A 19,367-nucleotide genomic window follows, 5' to 3' on the forward strand; every position below is an offset into this window, starting at 1 on the left:
GCTAATACCTTCCCCTTGCGTAACCGACTCCCTTACCCTTTCTCTTTGGTCGCGAGACCATGTTCTTTCCAGGTTTTTCTGAGCGTTTCCTTTCCCTATCTTGGGATAAATAACGCGCAGTGGCGGCTCTGTGTTGTGTTTTTATTTGAGTCTCGCCGGTTGTTTTTTCGCGGATGCGACAGGTGTATAAGAATAAGTCTGATGAATAAGGGGTGGTTACTAAAAATAAAGCAAGATTAGTAGCACAAGGATACACTCAAGTTGAAGGAGTTGACTTTGATGAAACATTTGCCCTTGTAGCTCGCCTTGAGTCCATTAGACTATTGCTTGGAGTGGCATGTATTCTGAAGTTTAAACTGTTCCAAATGGATGTAAAAAGTGCCTTCTTGAATGGCTACTTAAATGAGGAAGTATATGTTGAACAACCTAAAGGGTTCAAAAATTCAAATCTTCCAAAGCATGTGTACAAGTTGAGGAAAGCCCTCTATGGTTTGAAACAAACTCCTAGGGCTTGGTATGATAGACTCACAGTGTTCCTCACTAACAATGGATACATGAAGGGAGGTATTGACAAGACCCTATTTGTTAAGAATGAAGGAGGAAAACTCATGGTGGCTCAAATATATGTGGATGATATTGTGTTTGGTGGGATGTCAGATCAGATGGTCGAACATTTTGTTAAACAAATGCAGTCTGAATTTGAAATGAGCCTTGTTGGAGAGCTGACCTATTTTCTTGGGCTACAAGTCAAGTAGATGGAAGATTATATCTTTCTATCTCAAAGCAAATATGCCAAAAACATTGTTAAGAAGTTTGGCATGGAGAATGTAAGTCATAAATGGACACCTGCTCCTACACATCTGAAAGTCTCTAAAGATGAAAATGGTGTTAGTGTAGATCAAAGTCTCTACATAAGCATGATAGGGAGTCTGTTATATCTAACAGCAAGCAGACCTAACATTGCTTTTGTTGTAGGTGTTTGTGCTAGATATCAAGCTGAACCAAAAGTCAGTCACATAAACCAAGTGAAAAGGATACTGAAATATGTCAATGGCACCAGTGACTATGGGATGTTGTATACTCATGGGTCTAGATCTATGCTGACTGGATATTGTGATGCTGACTGGGCTGGAAGTGTTGATGATAGGAAAAGCATATCAGGAGGATGTTTCTTCTTGGGGAACAACTTAATATCATGGTTTAGTAAGAAACAAAATTGTGTGTCCCTGTCCACTGCTGAAGTTGAATACATAGCAGCTGGAAGTAGTTGTTCTCAACTGGTTTGGATGAAACAGATGCTGACTGAATACAATGTTACACAAGATGTCATGACATTGTACTATGACAACCTGAGTGCTATAAATATTTCTAAGAATCCTATTCAGCACAGCAGGACAAAACACATTGATATTCATCATCATTTCATTAGAAAACTAGTGGAAGAGAAAATCATAGCCCTGGAGCATGTTACTACTGAAATGCAATTAGCTGACATATTTACAAAGGCTTTGGATGCTAATCAATTTGAATGTCTAAGAGGTAAATTAGGGATTTGTATCTATGAGAATTTATAGTAATTAATTTGGAGTGGAAAAGGTAATAAAAATATTGTCTGCCTACTTAAAAGAAAGTGCCCCATTTATGGTAAATCATTACCTAGTATTGGAACTTCCATCTATAGCATTTTCACACGCAACCTCAGCTCAACCATTTTCACCTTCCTCAAACTTCATTGACCTTCTCTACTAGGGCAACAAAAATCCTTTCACAAGCTCAACAAGATGTCACAACATCCTTCATCTTCTAGTTCTAAAAACACCAAACCTGCGCACAAAGCTAGAACACCCTCCATGGATTTTCTTAATGAAGACATTTTGGAAGTGATTCCCCTATCAGTCATCCCAGGTGACGCTCCTGGTCCATCCTCCACTACAGGACATACTTAAGGTAATAGTTCTGATAACCCTACCTCTAAAGATGACATGCATCAAACTGATCGTGTCATTAGAAATCTTGTCACGAGGATCCTAAATGAAGGACACTCTGTAAAGGGAGTTTCTACTCCTCTATCTAGAAGGGACCCTTCTCCTAAGGTTGGACCTCACAATGAGAAAGATGATGATTCATCTAGGTCTGAGAAAGATATTGCTGCAGAAGGACTGTGTTATTTAGGGCAAACCTTGCCTTGTAAGAAATCTGTAGATGCTTCTTAGTCTAAGAAGAAGGTGATCGACTTCGAATATGAGAACTCAGATGATGAAGATGATAGCTTGCTTCATCACTTGAAGCCAAGTGTTGCTAAGAGAATGAAGACCATGAAGGGTAGGTCTGTGGCTGAGATGATGACAGCCAAAACTGGTAAGAAGACTACTACTGTAGGCCCTTCAAAGTCTTGGAGTAAAGTGGAGGTAAAGAAGAGAAAGGTAAGAGAAAGTTCTGATTCAAAGGAAGATGTTGAAGACGATGTCCCTGACATCTCTCCTGTCAAAAGGTCAAATGTTAGAAAATCCCCTGCAAAGGTTGTTGTTGTACATTTGGATAACATTTCCTTCCATCTGGAAGATGGTGCAGCAAAGTGGAAATTTGTAATCCAAAGGAGAGTGGCTGTGGAAAGAGAATTGGGAAAGGATGTTGTGGAAGTTAAGGAGGTAATGGACCTGATTAAGTCTGTTGGATTAATGAAAACAGTTAGTGGGTTATCTCAGTGTTTTGAAGGTCTTGTTAAAGAATTTATGGTGAACATCCCTGAGGACATTGCTGGCAAGAACAGTAAAGAGTTTTGTAAGGTGTTTGTTAGAGGAAAGTGTGTGAAGTTTTCTCCAATCGTGATTAATAAGTTCCTAGGAAGAGGAACAAAAGGTGTTGGTGAACTAGAGGCCACAGACAATGAGGTCTGTAGGAAAATAACTGCTGGACAGGTCAAGGAGTGGCCAAGCAAGAAGCATCTCTCTGCTGGAAAATTAACTGTGAAATATGCTATCTTGCATAAGATAGGGTCAGCAAACTGGGTACCAACAAATCACATATCTGCAATCACAAATGCTCTTGGAAGGCTCATATTTGCTATTGGAGCCAAGCTTAATTTTGATTATGGAAGATTCATGTTTGAACAAATTGTCAAACATGCTTCTACAAATGCAGTGAAGTTGCCCATAGCTTTTCCCTCAATAATTTGTGGGATAATCCTAAGCCAGCAACCTGGTATTCTGAGCACAAGTGATATCCCTAGTAGAAGGAAACCTCCTTTATCAGTTCATTACAAATCATTTGAAGGCAGTCATGTCAATGACATTGTCATGACATCTGCTGTAAAGAAGCCAGCCTCTCAAGGTGGTCTGATTGCTTAACTGAAAGAGACTTGTAAGGAATTGGAGACTGGGATAAGGGTGGCTAAAGCTAGGAAATAAGCTTTGGAGGTTCTGATTAATAGCTTGGAGCAAGGAGATATGGATAATGTTGGTCAAGCCAAGGAAACAGAAGCCCACATCTCTAGTGAGAGGTCTGAATCTCAAGATAAATCAAGTGGCAGTTCTGGGTCTGAAGCTGATGAAGATGCTAGCTCCTCTGACTGAGTGTTGGTGAAGATTGTTCCCCTGTTATGGTGAGGTGCTGTTCTGGAAGCCTTGATGTTTGATGTTTTTTTTGGCAGTCTTGTTTTGATGCCTTGATGTAATTTTTGGGTTCTCTTTGTGATTTCTCTGGATTTCTTTTATCTCAGCTTATATAGCTGTGTATATTTATGGTTCTGTAACACCTGACAATATGTTTTAACATTTTATGTGACATTCTCTGTTGGACTAATAGACATTTGTTTTGTATCATTGGTCTCTTTGGTCTATTTTGACTAAAAAGGGGGAGAAGTAGCTAAAGGAGAGCTGCAGTTCATATGTGTTATGAAGTAGCTAGGCTATAAACAGATGACAAATGATGTTTTGTGTAGTACATGTGATGTTGAAGGTGATGTCAAATGGGTGATGGATGTTGTAGGTGTTGTTGAAGGAGATGTCTGTGTTGAACAGACTAAGGGGGAGAAGAAGCACATATGTGTTTAATGTGTGTTTACTAGTTGCTATGATAGCTAGTAAATGTGTGATTTATTACTTCTGGTGCTAAACTGCTTATATGTGTTTTTTATTGTACTCTTGTGAACAAATGGACTGATGTATGTTTTAGCCAAAATTTGCCAAAGGGGGAGTTTGTTGGTTCTATGTGTTGGCAGCAATTTTCGTAAAACCTAGAGTGTTCACAAGTTGTCACAAGGGTTGTCTTGATATAAGATAACTTGTATCTACAAGATGTTTAAAATGAGAATATGCAGGATTTTACTGAGATGTCAGACCCGATGTTATGAGATCTGTATACAGAACATTCAGTCTAAATGTTATGTATTGTGTGATTGCGTTTTTTATGCTAATCTATGTATGATTGATGAGATGATTGAACGCGCTCTCAATCAGTAATTACAACTAGATTGACTTATTTTCCAACGAGATATAATCAGCTGTCATGAGAAGATATGAATGGAAAATAGTTTTAGGGTTTTATGATGTCCAAGCCCAGCCAAATGCTTCTATATAAAGGACATGGAAAACCTAGTTTTAGACACAAGAAATAACGAACGAAATATTGAGAGAGAATAAGGGTTTGAGTCTTGTGTGGTCGTATGAATTGTAAGCCATTCATTCATCCATAGATGATTGAATTGGACTGATTTTTGAGTTGTAATTTGTCCACTCTAAGCTTTGAAGCCTGAGTGTGTGTTTACTTGATTGAAGCTTTTAAGCAAGATCAAGTATGTGTCTTTGAAGAGTGTCTTTTTTTCATTGTAATTCTTGTTTTATATCACTGATGTGATTGAGGGGGAATGAGTAGGATCTCATATCTAAGAGTTCTTAGGTAGAAGTCACACGGGTAGAGATTATGTGAAAAGACTGTAACTTGAAGTTGTTTACTGAGAGTCTTTGAACTGATTCTGTTTAGTGGATTTCCTTCCTGGCTTGGTAGCCCCCAGACGTAGGTGAGTTTGCACCGAACTGGGTTAACAATTGCTTATGTCTCTTGCATTATTGTTCTTTATCTTTTATCATGTTTGTATTGTTCAGATATTAGTGTCGTGACATTACCTTCGACATCTCATATCTGATACCAGAATTTCAGAACCCATTCTCCTTGAAATATGTGTCTATACCTGTATTCCATGCCCGCGGTGCTTACTTCAGCCCATAAAGCGCTTTCTTCAATTTCAACACCTTCTTCTCTTCTCCAACTTTCATATATCCGGGTGGTTGTTCAATGTAGACTTCTTCTTCGAGCACACCATTCAGAAATTCCGACTTGACATCCATTTCAAATATTGGCCGTTTGAATTGAGCATATTGTGAGATGAGTAATTGAATTGTCTTCATTCTTGCAATATGAGCAAATATCTCGTCATAGTCAATTCTTGCCTTTTGCTTGTATCCCTTCGCAACAAGTTGCGCCTTATACCGTTCTATTCCGCCTTAAGCATTCATCTTTTTCTTGAATACCCATTTCACACCAATGGGTTGACTTCCTTTCAGCAATTCGACTAACTCCCATGTGTTGTTTCAGCCACACCATTTTGTTGAGGAGAATATGGTGTTGTTAGAAATCTTCTTATGCCTTTCTTCTCACAATACTTCATGAAATTTGTCGAAGTATACTCATCGCCTCTGTCGGATCGAACGACTTTGATATGTCTATCAGTTGCCTTCTCCACCATTACTTTGAATTTTTTGAACACTTCAAATGCTTCAGATTTTTCTTTCAAAAAATAAACCCAAGTTTTTCGTGAGAAATCGTCAATAAAGGAAATGAAGTACCTTTTACCACTGAAAGATTCCAGAGTATTGACCCACATATGTCGGTATGAATCAGTTCGAGAATGTGTTTAGCTTGATACTCTGCCTTCTTTTGAAATGAGGTTCTCGTTTGTTTGCTAAGAACACATTCTTCACAAAATGTGCCCTCATATTACAAGTCTGGCAGCCCGTGCACCATGTTCCTCTTCGCTAACCTTCTCAAACCAGTATGATGTAGATGACCAAAACGTAGATGTCACATCGACGCTTTGTCTTTGACATTGACTTGCAAACGTTTTTCTCGAACGCTTCTTAAATTCAGTTTGTACATTCAATTTCTTTGCATTTCGACTCGAGCAATCATATACCCTAGCTTGTCCTTCAAGTGTAGTACCCGGTCTTTTTTAAGCATCGAATAACCTTTTTTCGTGAGTTGCCCCAAACTCAAAATGTTGGTCTTGAGATCTGGTACATAATAAACATCTTGGATTGACCCAACCAGACCATCCTTTTGTAAGTAACAAATTGTACCTTTGCCTTCGACCTTCACCTTCGATGCATCTCCAAATGACACATGACTAACCTCAATCTTTTGCATCTCTTTGAATAGATATTTGTGACCACACATATGGTTGCTTGCCCCTGAGTCGAGGTACCACAGAGTGTCATTATTTTTTGTTGACTTCATTTTGAGCCATCAAGAGAAAACCTTCATTCGCTTCGGCTTTCAAAACTAGATTGGTTGTTTCTTCTACCTTCTTTTCGACTCGACAATCTTTTGCAAGGTGTCCCATTTTATCACAGTTATAACATTTGTAGGAGTTGCAATCCTTCGCGTAATGACCATAATTCCAACACTTGTAGCATTCGATGTTGGAGTAGTTCGACCGACCACCTCTTCCTCGACCGCGTCCTCTTCCACGCCAATTTGGTTGATTCGACTGTCCCTTATCTTTATTATATCCTTCAAGATTGTTGCCTTAATCACTTCAACCATTTTCACGACCTCCGCGACCACGTCATTTACCTCAAAAAAAATTAGAATAGAGTACCTTTTCGTCTTTGATTGACTCCTTGGTTTGAAGTGCTTCCTCAAGTGTCTCCTCCTTCTTTTTCATCTTACGTTGTTCGTGTGCTTCGAGAGAACCAGCGAGCTCTTCGACTGCGGGCGTTGAAAGGTCCTTCGACTCTTCTATCGCACAAACAAAATTCTCAAAATGATCAGTTAATGATCTCAGAATCTTTTCGACAATTCGTGCATCAGTTACAGTTTTGTCATTTCGAGTGAGTTGGTTCACCACTGCTTGTACACGCGTGATGTAGTCAGATACAATTTCTGACTCTTTCATCTTCATCCCCTCCAATTCACCACGAAGAGTTTAGAGACGCACTTGCTTGACTCGGTATGCTCTTTTGAACACTTTTTCTAACGTGTCTCATGCTTCTTTCGACGTAGTCGAACCGACAATTTTTTCTAAGCCTGATTCGTCAAAGACTCAGAACAACATGTATAGTATCGTCTCATCCTTCGATCGCGTCTCTTTCAACGCCTTGTTTTGAGTCGTCGTATATGTCAGAGTGTATGTTGGTTCTTCGAAACCGTCTTTGATCACCTCCCACGCATCCAAAGATCCAGGAAGAACTTTCATTTGAATACTCCAATTTTCATAGTTCGACTTGGTTAGTCGTGATAGCGGCATTTGACTCATCACGTTTGCCATTAGCTCTGATACCAATTTGTTGACACAAATACTACTTTATATATTTCTCTCTTGATTGATAAAATGAGAATACAACCAAATCTTTATATAGACCCAAGATAATGTTATTCTAGGAATTAAAATGCAACTAAGTTCTATTAATAGACCACTAATCTCTTAGGCTTTTTCACTACAATAACTCTTCGCCTTTTCACTAACTTCTAAATTAAAACTCACTTAAAATAGCATTTAAAATTTATTCAACAATTTATTGACACAAATACTACTTTGTATATTTCTCTCTTGAATTATAAAATGAGAATACCAAGTCTTTATATAGACCCAAGATAGTGTTATTCTAGGAATTAAAATGCAACTAAGTTCTATTAATAGACCACTAATCTCTCGGCCTTTCCACTAGAATAACTCTCGATCTTTCCACTAACTTCTAAATTAAAACTCACTTAAAATAGCATTTAAAGTTTATTCAACAAAACTCTACTGAAAACTTAAATGTCATCTTGCACAACCGAAAAACAGCCTTGGTAACAAGCATGATGCAACTACAAATGTACAGCCACTAATAATAAGAAACAATAAAGCAAACCAAATCATTTTCCTTGAACCACAAGTAAATGAATTTGGGGTCAAAATCCCCAACCTAGATTCTATATCTCTTGATCAATCATCTTTCAACAACCTATTTGTAAAGAAAACTCTATCATCTCATATGCTGTCCATATTAACAACAACAATAATCAGAATCTCAGTATTCTCTCAACATTACAAACCTCTAAAAAACCAGATCAATCAATTGGTGTCAATGCTTCAGATCCAGCCACAATCTCCATAATCTCACCAGTAATCTTAGCTTGCCTTTCCCTATTATAAACCACAGAAAGATTCTTAGTCAACTCAACAGCATTATCAGTCGCATTAGACATAGCACCCATTCTAGCAGCAAGTTCACTAGCCAATGATTCTTGCAATGCCTTCAAAACTTGACTATTCAAATAAAGCGGCATCATCGCATCAAGAATCTGAGCAGGATCCTGTTCAAATTCCATAATAGGAACACAGTCATTCGATTTCTTCTTCACAACATCTCTCTTCAAAGCCAATTTTCCATCCTTGGAAGTTAACCTAAAAAACTCATCTCCGGTCGCATCGACGCAGTTCCCATTCACATCGAAGACTTCGCCTTTTTTCGATAATGGTAACAATGTTTGAATCACTGGATTAAACCTAACTAAAGAAACAAACTTTGTGTAAACAAGTTCAACTTTATCAACTTCCTCACTAACAAAAAGTGAGAAAACATCATCAGCAATAATCTGAGCATCTTTTGTCGTCGGAAAACCGCGGTTTTCAATGAATCTATCAACTTCAACAAAACTCCTACGTTTGAAATAAGAATTACCCTTTTTACCAACACTGATAACAACGCAACCTATACCAAGTTTCTTCAATTCGTCAACTCTGGCTTCTGCTTTTTTGGCAACGGAGTTATTGAAACCGCCGCATAAGCCACGGTCACCGGTGATGACAACGAGGGCGACGTTTTTGACGGGTCGAACGGCGGTTAAAGGAACTTCGACATCGTCGGATTGGAGCTGTTGGTTGATGGATTGGAGGACTTCGGCGAAGGCTTCGGAGAAGGGTCGGCCGTTGATAACGGCTTCTTGTGCGCGGCGGATTCTGGCGGCGGCGACTAGTTTCATTGCTTCGGTGATTTTTTGAGTGGTTTTGACGCTGTTGATTCTGTCTCGGATTTCGCGGATTCCGGAGCGGATTGGGAAATGGGGGAAACGGGTTTTGGGGAGGTGGGGATGAGAAAGGTGAGATTTTGAGGGAACCCCATTTGTGAGAAGGGTGGAAAACATTGAAGGTGTGGTGGGGTTTTGGTTTTGGGTTCGGAGTTGGTGATGGACGGTTTGATCCGTCGAGAGTTTGTGTTTGGTTGCAGAGAATTTCGGGAAGGGAAGGTGGTGATGGGCTTTTCATACTGGGCTTTTTATTTGTCAAACTGGTCAGGTTTTATCCTGACACCCCGCAATTACACATGCACTCCACAATTTTTCATAATGGCAAATATACACTTCGCATTATTTATTTTATAAAATTTCACATTCTGTAAAAGTATTTTTTTCTGTAAAATCCAGTTAAAAATTAAAAATTCGATAATTGTTTTCAAATATCTAATACGATAATTTTCGCAAGAGCGAATTTATTAAAAATTTAAAATTTTGGTATGAGTTTATATAAGATTTTTGAAACAATTCGGGATTCTTTTGAAATTTTATCGGATATATTGAAAAAATTCAAAAATCCGTAAAATTTTACAAGATATTTATAAAAAAAAAATGGAAATCCCTTGATGTTTTGTCGATTTTTTTTGGAAAACTTCATAAACATCTTGAAGTTTTATCGGATTTTTAGCAAAAAATATGAATTTTCAAGATTCTAGCGTTGTTATTACCAGATATTTCAAAAAATCTGAGAAACGTTGTCGTATATTGGATTTTTTTTGGGAAAATCTGATATATCAATTATTTTGAATAAATCTAAAAATTTGGTAGTTCAGTATGCCTCAATTGTGTGGTTCTGGTCGTGATGATTTTCGTGTGGATTTTATTCAGTTTTTCACCACTGACGTTGTATGTTTTACATACATGTTTAATTTTTAATTAGTTCAAATAATAATATGCATATGATATCTCTAACATTGATAATTTATTTTGTATATGTTCTAAATGTCAGATATTTCTCTCGCGAGCTGATGTTTTGGCATGGGCGCAGTTCGTTGGTAAACAACATGATATTATTATTGTGACTATTTGTTCTGATGCTGCAAATGAGATGAGGGGGAGGAAAGATAAATTGATTATGAGTTGTGAGAGAGGGGAAAATTACAAGAACAAAAATGTGATTGAAGGCAGTTATAATATGAAAGTGAAATGCCCAATTATGCTCAGATATGTACCAAAGTAGAAGCGGTTGGAAGGTTGTGCTTAGGGTGTGGGTTTCACAATCATATATTGGCTAAGGACTTAGATGGCCATGACATATTAGTTCGTTTAAAAGATCATGAAAGAAAGTTTGTGAATGATATGACCAAATACAATATGACTCTCAAATACATAGTTGCTGCTTTGAAAGATAGAGATCCAAAAAATCTAACGAGTGTTACCCATGTGTACAAGGTAAGGTATACATACAAGACGAGCAAGAGAGATCCATTGACTGAATTTCAACATCTGCTGAGTCTTATTCGTAAAGATAAATACATTTATTGGACCAAAAACAAGGACTCTTCTAATTTTTTTGCTGATATCTTTTGGTTGCACCCTGATTTAGTGAAGTTGTTGAACATGTTTCATCTTATGTTGATTTTTGATTGCACATACAAAACAAACATGTACTTCTTATTTCAATTGCTTCTATTTTCATTTATTTGATTCTAGCTTGGAAGTTGTTGATTATTTATTGTATATACAAAACAAGTAGGTACTGACTACCACTACTTGAGATTCTTGGTGTTACATACACGAAGTTGACATTTTGGTCGGATTTGCCTATATGGAATATGAAAGGGAGGAAAACTTTACATGGGCGCAAGAGAAGCTAAAAGAGTAGTTCGCTTCCAAGAATTTGCTACCGAAGGTTTTGGTTACGGACTGTGAACTGGCGTTGATGAATGTTGTGGAAGTTGTGTTTCTAAACTTAACTCATTTGTTGTGTATGTTCCATATTTCAAAAAATGTTAGTATGAAGTTTAAGGAGTATGTCAAATCACATAGGCATGAGCATGTTATGGATATATGGAACAACACCATATATTTGAATACGGAGTATGAGTTTTTGGTACACCTGAAGTATTTTGAGGTTGTATGTGTTGATATTCCAAAATTTGTTAAGTATATGCACGAAATTTGGTTGACACCCTATAAAAAATATTTGTTACTGTTTGGACTAATAGAGTCACTCATATAGGGAACATGACAATGAACATGTACACCCATGTGCATATGAATATAATTACATTACTAATTATCAAATAATGACATATTTTTCTATTTACGTTTTTTAGGGTTGAGTCTGCTCACTGAATACTAAAACTATGTTGACAACTAGCAAGGAGTTTATGTAGAAGTTAGGATGTTGTTAACACCATGTTGAAGTTGTAATTAGATTCAATTATAATATCATTTCATAAGAGTGTTGCCAAAAGTAATTATTATTGTTTTCAATTGATAAAAAAAATTGCAAAAAGTTTTGATGAGAAAACTTATACGGTAATAATAATAATAATAATAATAATAATAATAATAATAATAATAATAATAATAATAATAATCGTAGAAAAAAGACATAACGATCAAAGTAAGAGAGAAAAAAGTTTTAAAAAATAGAAAAATTAAACAAACAAAACACGAGGGTAGAGGCCCCTAGCATGTCACTACGAATCATGTGGAACAATTTCTTCAGACAATCTTCAAGAATTTGCGGCCATAATCATTGTCTAATTCTTTAAGCATTTTATAAGTTAATTTGGGTACGAGGGATTTAGAGTTCGAGAAATCATTTGGAGATAAATAAATCTTATGCTTAATTTATGAAAAAGATGTTGAGAAATAAGTGAATTTTAAGTCTCACATGGGTGAATATGTGGTGTCTCTCTCACCACCAGTGATATCAGAGTCGATGGTTCAAGTGAAATACCTAATTCTTGTGTCGAAAGTCTTTGTGACCTGGTCGTCAGACCATCTTAAGGATTTAGATGAATATATAATGTCGTTCTCACTTGTTTGGATGAGTTTTTGATCTTTAGGTGTGTGTTTGACCCAATACAAATGTTTCACATTCATGATGACCCATAAAAAAATGGAACAAATAGATTTTAAATTTGATTTTGGTTTTTTAAATAGTTTTCTTTTTTAATTTATAATTTATGTTTTTTAAAATGGAAAATGTTATATAAAATAAGGTGAGCTAGTTGACATTATTCATGTCGTCCAAAGTTGGACAAATATGATCATTTTTGTACATGTTTTTTAATAACACTAATATTTTTTGTTTTAAAATACGCACAAACATCACTTTTACCGATACTAGCATAAGTTTTTTTGATAAAAAAAGTTTTTAATTACAGAAAGGTTTTTGATAAAAAAAAGTTTTTAATCACTTTTGTCATATATAAATTTATGGTTTTTGATTGGTAGAGGGGTGGCGATGCCATCTTTATAAATATCAAAGAATGATCGTACATATTTTAAAACTAAAATAAGTGTCATTGTTATTTCAGTAAACCTAATGCAGTTTTACAACCTAAATCATTGATGAATCCAATCAAAATATTGAATCATTAGATAATTGGTCCAACAGGTGGATCATGGTCAAAAGCATGATTGGTCATCTAATATATATAAAAATTAATTGACATAAATTTACAATTATAAATTTAAAATAAAAACATCTATTAAATTTAAATGATTTTTCAATACCCACTACATAATCAAACTAAAAAAAAATCAGATAATCAAATTCATATAAAGAAGAAAAGATAAATTCTATTCTAATAGACATTAAGATAAAAATTATTATTATAAAGTCATCATTTTATATCTAAAATAATCTTAAATACATTCTTAACATCAAACAAAAACAAAATAATGAGTCTTAGATCTTTAACAAAATTATCCAAATCAAATGAAAATGATAAATACAAAGAAAAAAATATAATCTTAAAATTGAATAATAATGTAAATGAAAAAGTAAATTCAACAATAATAACTAAATTAAATAATATTAACTCGTTTTATAATAAATAAGAAGACTGATTTAAAGAGTTACTATTTTGAGATAGAAAAATGAATGAGTTATAGATTGTTATGAAAGTTTATATTTTATGTTGAGACTCGAGGAAGAATATGTTATTTCAATTTTTAATTTTTTCACTCATTTCAAAACATGTTACTAAAAATAAGTGCAACCTACCAAGTCAAACAAACTCATTGGATTATTGATTTGACTTATGAATTGGCCGAATCACAATCATTTTTATTGAATCAATTGCATATTCAATCTTTTGATATCTCTCTGATTTAATGTTTAATCCGTCTAAAGGGTCGGATTTTAAAACACCAATAATTTCCCCTTGAAAATAAAATGAAGGAGGCCAAGAAGATTAAATTGTAATTTAGTCAAAAATTTATAAAGAAATTAACCCCTAAATTTTTATTTTTATTTGGTGGAACCCTTTTTAATCTTAAACAAAATCCAAAGAAAATTGAAGCCGGAAGATTCGAAGTTTGGCGCAGAAACCCACATCATTACTATTCCGATTTGATCCGAACCCATCATTACTACCAAAATCAAAACTCAAATTTTCCGTTTTCCACCTTTCTCATAAACAAAAACTTCCAAATTCAACATTCTAATATTCCTAGCACAAAACATTATTCCAAAGTTTTTGCCTTTCTTACTCTCCAACATTGTATTGTTACAACCATAATGCTCTCACCGAACCACAATTGATTTTCACTACCAAAAAATGCGGAGGGTATTTGGAAAAATTGCTGGGTTGTTCAGCAATCGAACTGCGGCTGGAGTAGACAAAACTGGGAACAAATACTTCACCAGAAATGAAGAAATTGATGGTATCAGTAAGTGTTTTTCCATTTTCTTTCACCTTTTTGTTTTTATTAATATGGAGTATTGTGTTATGTGTTTGTGTTTATTGGATTAATTGGTTTTATTGGGGTTTAAGATTGAGTTCTATGGTTTTTGGTGTTGCCTTCTTTGTGTTTGCGAAAATGTTGCAATGATCAGTGTTGTTAAATAGCATCTATGGCAGTGTTATAGCGTAGCGAAATTTGAACAAACTGCTTTCGTTGAGCAATATGGATGTAGTGTTGTCAAATAGAGACTATAGTGGTAGCTGATATAGGATAGTGAAATCGGAACAAAAGTACTATTTGGCTATGCTCAGCTCATTGTAAATACTTTACTCATATGATATGGTTGGTGTTCTTAATTTGTTTTATTGATGGTGAATTCCAATCCAAGATTGGTGGGAAAGGTAGAATTTTTTTTAGCAAGAGATGAGGATGTTGTGTTGGATATGTGGTAGGACTAAACATGATAAAATTAGAAATGACAATATTAGAGGGTTGGGGTAACACTTACAATATAAACGATGGTGGAAAATAGACCTAAGTAGTTTGGACATGTAGCGAGCAGAGTTATCAATCCAAGATAGCGTCCGACCCCAAAAATGAGATAGCGGATAGCGGGATAAGCGTTAGTTGACTATTTTGTAGACTAATTATATGAATAATCTATAAAACATATATTAAATGTAAAACTAAACAAATAAAAGAGGAAGGAAGAGGAAGAGTTATTAAATGACTATTACTTAACAAAATATAGGTAATGAAAAATAGATGTAAAATCAAACCATATTTATTTATTTTAAGGGTAAATTTGGATTTTTGCGTTCAAAACCGCTCGGGCCGGGAAGCGCCCCGCTCCTGCTACCCGCTAAACATTAAATAGTGAGAAGACTGTAGATTCTGTGGTAAGGAAAGTAGATCAAATGGAGAAGAGTCAAATAGGTAGAGGTAGAGGAAGACCTAGAAAAACATATTAAGAGAAGTTATTAAGAAAGATCTCGAGATTAACGATTTGTATAGAAGTATGGTCCTTGATAGAACATAACGGCGGAAGTTGATCCATGTAGCTGACCCCATTTAGTGGGATAAGGCTTGGTGGTTGTTGTTGTAAGAGTTATTACGGTTTGATTAATATTTATATTCTACTGTCACTCTTAAGGCTTAGAATTTGGTAATACTTTGAAAAAGGGTTTGGCAGCTAAGCTTTTAGGGTAAGGTCGTAGTAACGGCTGTGGTTGTGTCACGATCCTTAATATTGAGGAGAGTCGCAGTTAAATGTGGTCTATATTGTGGCTGTGTTTTGGTTTTACAACTTAAAAAAAAACGTTATGTTGTGGCTAGATTGCGGTTGGCAACCTTTATTTAAAACCTGGTTGTCCCAGTCCAATCTTAGTGATCAAAGAGAATTCACATAGAAGTTATATTCACCTCACTCCAAGGAAATAATAGAGATTTGAACTTGTGATTTGTAAGATGCAGGTGTCATGCTCAACTTGGCCAATACAGTTGAATTTAAACTTTTCAAAAGGGTGAGAAGTGAGATATAACCTGAATACTGAAAAATAAAAAAATAAATGAACTTTTTGTGAGTTATTTTCTGCTGCTGTATTGATTCACTCATGATATCATTTGGTGCATTAGTATGAATTTAAAATTTCAAAACCACGGTTCTTCTCACCTTTTCCACATGTTCTTTTTGCATGGTACCCCACTTTACAAATAATCTGTCTGATTATGCTTTTTTGGTTTGGTTTACTAGTGAAAGAGAAGAGATGGGTGGTGTTTAAGGGAGAGCAAGATCCTACCTCCATTCCAGGTATATATTTTATGGTAGCTGTTATTCAACTGCTAAATTATTGGGTTTTTGTTCACATCTATTAATACATGTGATTCCGGGATGATCCAATTATGATATATGTTGAATTTATTCAGAAAGCAGTCTATGATTATTTATCCCATTTCCTGGTATTGATGGATTGTTGATGCTTAATTATTTTAGTTGAATGGATATGTTGGCTGAATGGACAGCGAAAAAGGGCTCCAACTCCAGAGGTAAATTGAAATGCCTTTATATATATATATATATATATATATATATATATATATATATATATATATATATATATATATATATATATATATATATATATATATAATATATATATATATATATATATATATATATATATATATATATATATATATATATATATATATATATATATATTATATATATAATATATATATATATATATATATATATATATATATATATATATATATATATATATATATATATATATATATATATATATATATATATATATATATATATATCCCTTTGCTAGTCCGACGAAGTTTTTGTATTGATGGAATTGGGTGGAGCGGAGCGGTATTGGATGGAATGGAGTGATATTCCATTGTTTGGATCGGTTAAATTCGGATGGAATGGAGTGGTATAAATCCCATTCCATTCCATCAATTACCGTCATATTTCTTCTCCTCTTATTTGGACGGAATCAAGAACTTGTCTTTGTCCGTCCTAAAATATCCAAACGATGGAATGGAATCTTCATTTTGCTCCGCTCCATTCCGCTTCATTCCACCCTGCTTCTTTCCATTCCGCTCCGTTCATTTTATGATATTCAAACATAGCCAAAGTTATCAAATAACTATAGCATAGGGGGAGCGTAATTTGAGCAAACCGCTATTTTCTACAATCTGCAATTGACAACCTGTTCATATGCACACTAGATGGCATCATATAAAAAGATTTTTTATTAAAGTTTTGTGTGTGCATTACTTCATGTCTCCCTTAATATTACTTAAGAGGTATACGGGGGAAATGGCCGACTCATAAGGCTGTCTCGCAGACTAAGGAAACAAGGAAGGCAGTAGGTTATTGTAATTCTTTTGCAAATAAGACGGTGCGATACTATTGAAACATTATGTCCTTGTAATATCTTCATATTTGTGCATTCTTTTCGAAAAAAATATAGGGAACTTGATTGCAGTTATAGTCATCACTTATCAAATTGCTTCTGAGACAATATATTTGGATAACAGCAAATAGTTATCACCCTAAATTCTTAAATCAATTTTCCACCTTAATTATCTTTAACAAATTATTCGTTTTGCCGTGAATTGAAGAGTTCTAAAGAATTCTACAGAAGTAGATGAAGACAATGAGAAAGAATCTTTAAAATAAAATGCTTTGGGAATGTTCAGAATTTCAAGCAATATTCTTTCAGCAATACTAAACTAGCATTAGAATGTTTTCTGCTAAGTGAAAACTATTATAGCATAACGTGATTTTCTTTTTTTTATTCTTTTTCAGGAACAGATAGAATTGGATGCAAGACGTGAACAAGTTAAACAGAATGTTGCTCGTATGTGTCACTTATACTTCCACCTTATCTAATCAATTTCATTTGAATACTTCACTTTGATTTAGTTAGACTCCTTGCGTATGTTTTTTGTTGGTATAACACGAGATAGTTCTCATTATCATAAAAAATAAAAATAAAACAGAAAAACATTCACCAAGTTTAATTCTATGCAGAAAAGATCTTAACACAAACTATATTTCTTTCTTTTTTTTCACCAAGTTCTCAAGAAAGAAGAAGAGGAAAGGAATGCCAAAGAAGGAAGTAGAGTCAGACGTGTTGTCAACACTGGTCAGATGCTTAAATCTGATTGTTATTGCAATATTCTTCTTTAGGAATTATAGCTAATTTATATTTCCGCGCAGAAAATGTTGGTGGTCCGGACTTGAAAAGTTTTATTCGGCAGTTACAGGTTCCTTCTGAAGGTAGGTCATCTTATTGTTCATTACTTGCTTTCTGAGGATTTTTAAAATACACAAGCACTACTTATCCTTTGAATAAAGCTTTTGACAAGTTTTCTCCAATATAGGTAACGAGGTTGAGGAATCACCTGGCACAAAGAATGACAAGAATAACTTGAGGTTGGTCTTTGGAAATTTATATTTGATGCATTAACATCTTGTTTGAATTTGAAATGTATGTTCTTATGCACACCCCCACCCCAAACACACGCAAGTGCACACAAGCTCTTTCGGAGACTTTATTGCAGTATGTGGCTAGTGTAGCAACTTTTATTCCTTTCTTATGTCTTTTTTTGCCTCAATTTAATGAGTTTCAGTTTTCATTGTTTTCTTTTCATCCTTTTGTTTAAGTATTTTCAGGAAGTTGTTAAGCAAGCAATCTTCTCTGTATTCTTGTTACAGTATTTTGGTTTCATTGCCGTGGAATCGTGGTTTTTCTTTCCTTTATAAACTTGGTTCTTTCTGCAGGAACTCTCAAGATAAGACAACTAAGAATCCAAAAGATGAGCTTGAGTAAGTCAAAGTGTTTATATAGACTCGTTTGTTACATATTATAAAAATTGAGATTATGGTATTCAATAATTTAGAGATTATATTTAGGGATTTTTAAGAAAAGCAAGAGTTAATTTTGTTTGTTTACTATATAGAAAATCACTTCTAAAAAAACTCCTATCGAAAATGATTTTGATAAAAAACTACCCATAACAGCTTCCAATTTTAAACTTTTTCAAATCCTCTTTTAAACAAAATCAGTATCAAACAGATGAAAATTCTTAGAAGTGGACTTTCTCAAAGATATTTCCCAAGTTTTATCCCTCATATTTCATATCATTACGTAATTAATCGTTATCTGTTGGTAAAATTTTGTTTTCAGATCTTCAGAGCCAACTGGGTCAGGTGCAAGTTATAGACCTGGAACATGGCAACCTCCATTTTGAACTTTCATCAATCATCACAATTATGGGAGGACTTTGCTGACACAATATTTGTTAATCTTGCCTCATTCTGTGTTCCAAGTTTCTGAAACTTGTTATTCATTGATTTACATTTTATTCGTCAAAAATGACCACTAAGATAACCCGGGGCTTTATGCATTGGCAGTATCTTGTCCTGCTGAGTAATTTAGTTCTTTCTAAATAATTTCATACTTAGTTGTGATGCATTGTGTTGTTTCAAATCTAAAGGCGTGATGTGAAATTCTGATTGTAAATGTACTTCTGGGTGACCTTGTAAGCAAGGACCATTGCCTGAGTCTGAGCTGTAAATGAAGAATTGGAATCAAAAGTACTGGCTTAGCTTATTGGAATTTTACCATAATCTTATC

At 34.7% G+C, this 19,367-nt stretch overlaps 2 protein-coding genes across 2 annotated transcripts; one reads left to right on the forward strand and one right to left on the reverse strand.

Annotated features, from left to right (window-relative positions):
- Positions 1–8,024: 8,024 nt before the first annotated feature.
- On the reverse strand, positions 8,025–9,519 carry LOC127084906 (ATP synthase gamma chain, chloroplastic). Its single transcript, XM_051025427.1, has one exon. It carries the CDS (start codon positions 9,403–9,405, stop codon positions 8,329–8,331), a length of 1,077 nt encoding a protein of 358 aa, XP_050881384.1. The 5' UTR covers positions 9,406–9,519; the 3' UTR covers positions 8,025–8,328.
- Positions 9,520–13,772: 4,253 nt separating this feature from the next.
- Positions 13,773–19,354, forward strand: LOC127084907 (uncharacterized). The gene is made up of 9 exons (XM_051025428.1): positions 13,773–14,187; positions 15,956–16,012; positions 16,196–16,248; positions 17,534–17,585; positions 17,805–17,873; positions 17,948–18,007; positions 18,112–18,163; positions 18,512–18,556; positions 18,918–19,354. The coding sequence occupies exons 1-9, from the start codon at positions 14,076–14,078 to the stop codon at positions 18,979–18,981; spliced, it is 564 nt and encodes a 187-aa protein (XP_050881385.1). The 5' UTR covers positions 13,773–14,075; the 3' UTR covers positions 18,982–19,354.
- The last annotated feature ends 13 nt before the right edge of the window (positions 19,355–19,367 follow it).

Source organism: Lathyrus oleraceus, chromosome 5 (assembly GCF_024323335.1).
Source record: "Lathyrus oleraceus cultivar Zhongwan6 chromosome 5, CAAS_Psat_ZW6_1.0, whole genome shotgun sequence".
Lineage (NCBI taxonomy): Eukaryota > Viridiplantae > Streptophyta > Magnoliopsida > Fabales > Fabaceae > Lathyrus > Lathyrus oleraceus.

Coding starts and splice junctions, on each gene's coding strand:
- LOC127084906 (XM_051025427.1), bottom strand. CDS start 9,405: ATGTTTTCCACCCTTCTCACAAATGGGGTTCCCTCAAAATCTCACCTT.
- LOC127084907 (XM_051025428.1), top strand. CDS start 14,076: ATGCGGAGGGTATTTGGAAAAATTGCTGGGTTGTTCAGCAATCGAACT. Junction 14,188..15,955: donor TGAAGAAATTGATGGTATCA/GTAAGTGTTTTT, acceptor TTGGTTTACTAG/TGAAAGAGAAGAGATGGGTG. Junction 17,586..17,804: donor AGTTAAACAGAATGTTGCTC/GTATGTGTCACT, acceptor TTTTTCACCAAG/TTCTCAAGAAAGAAGAAGAG.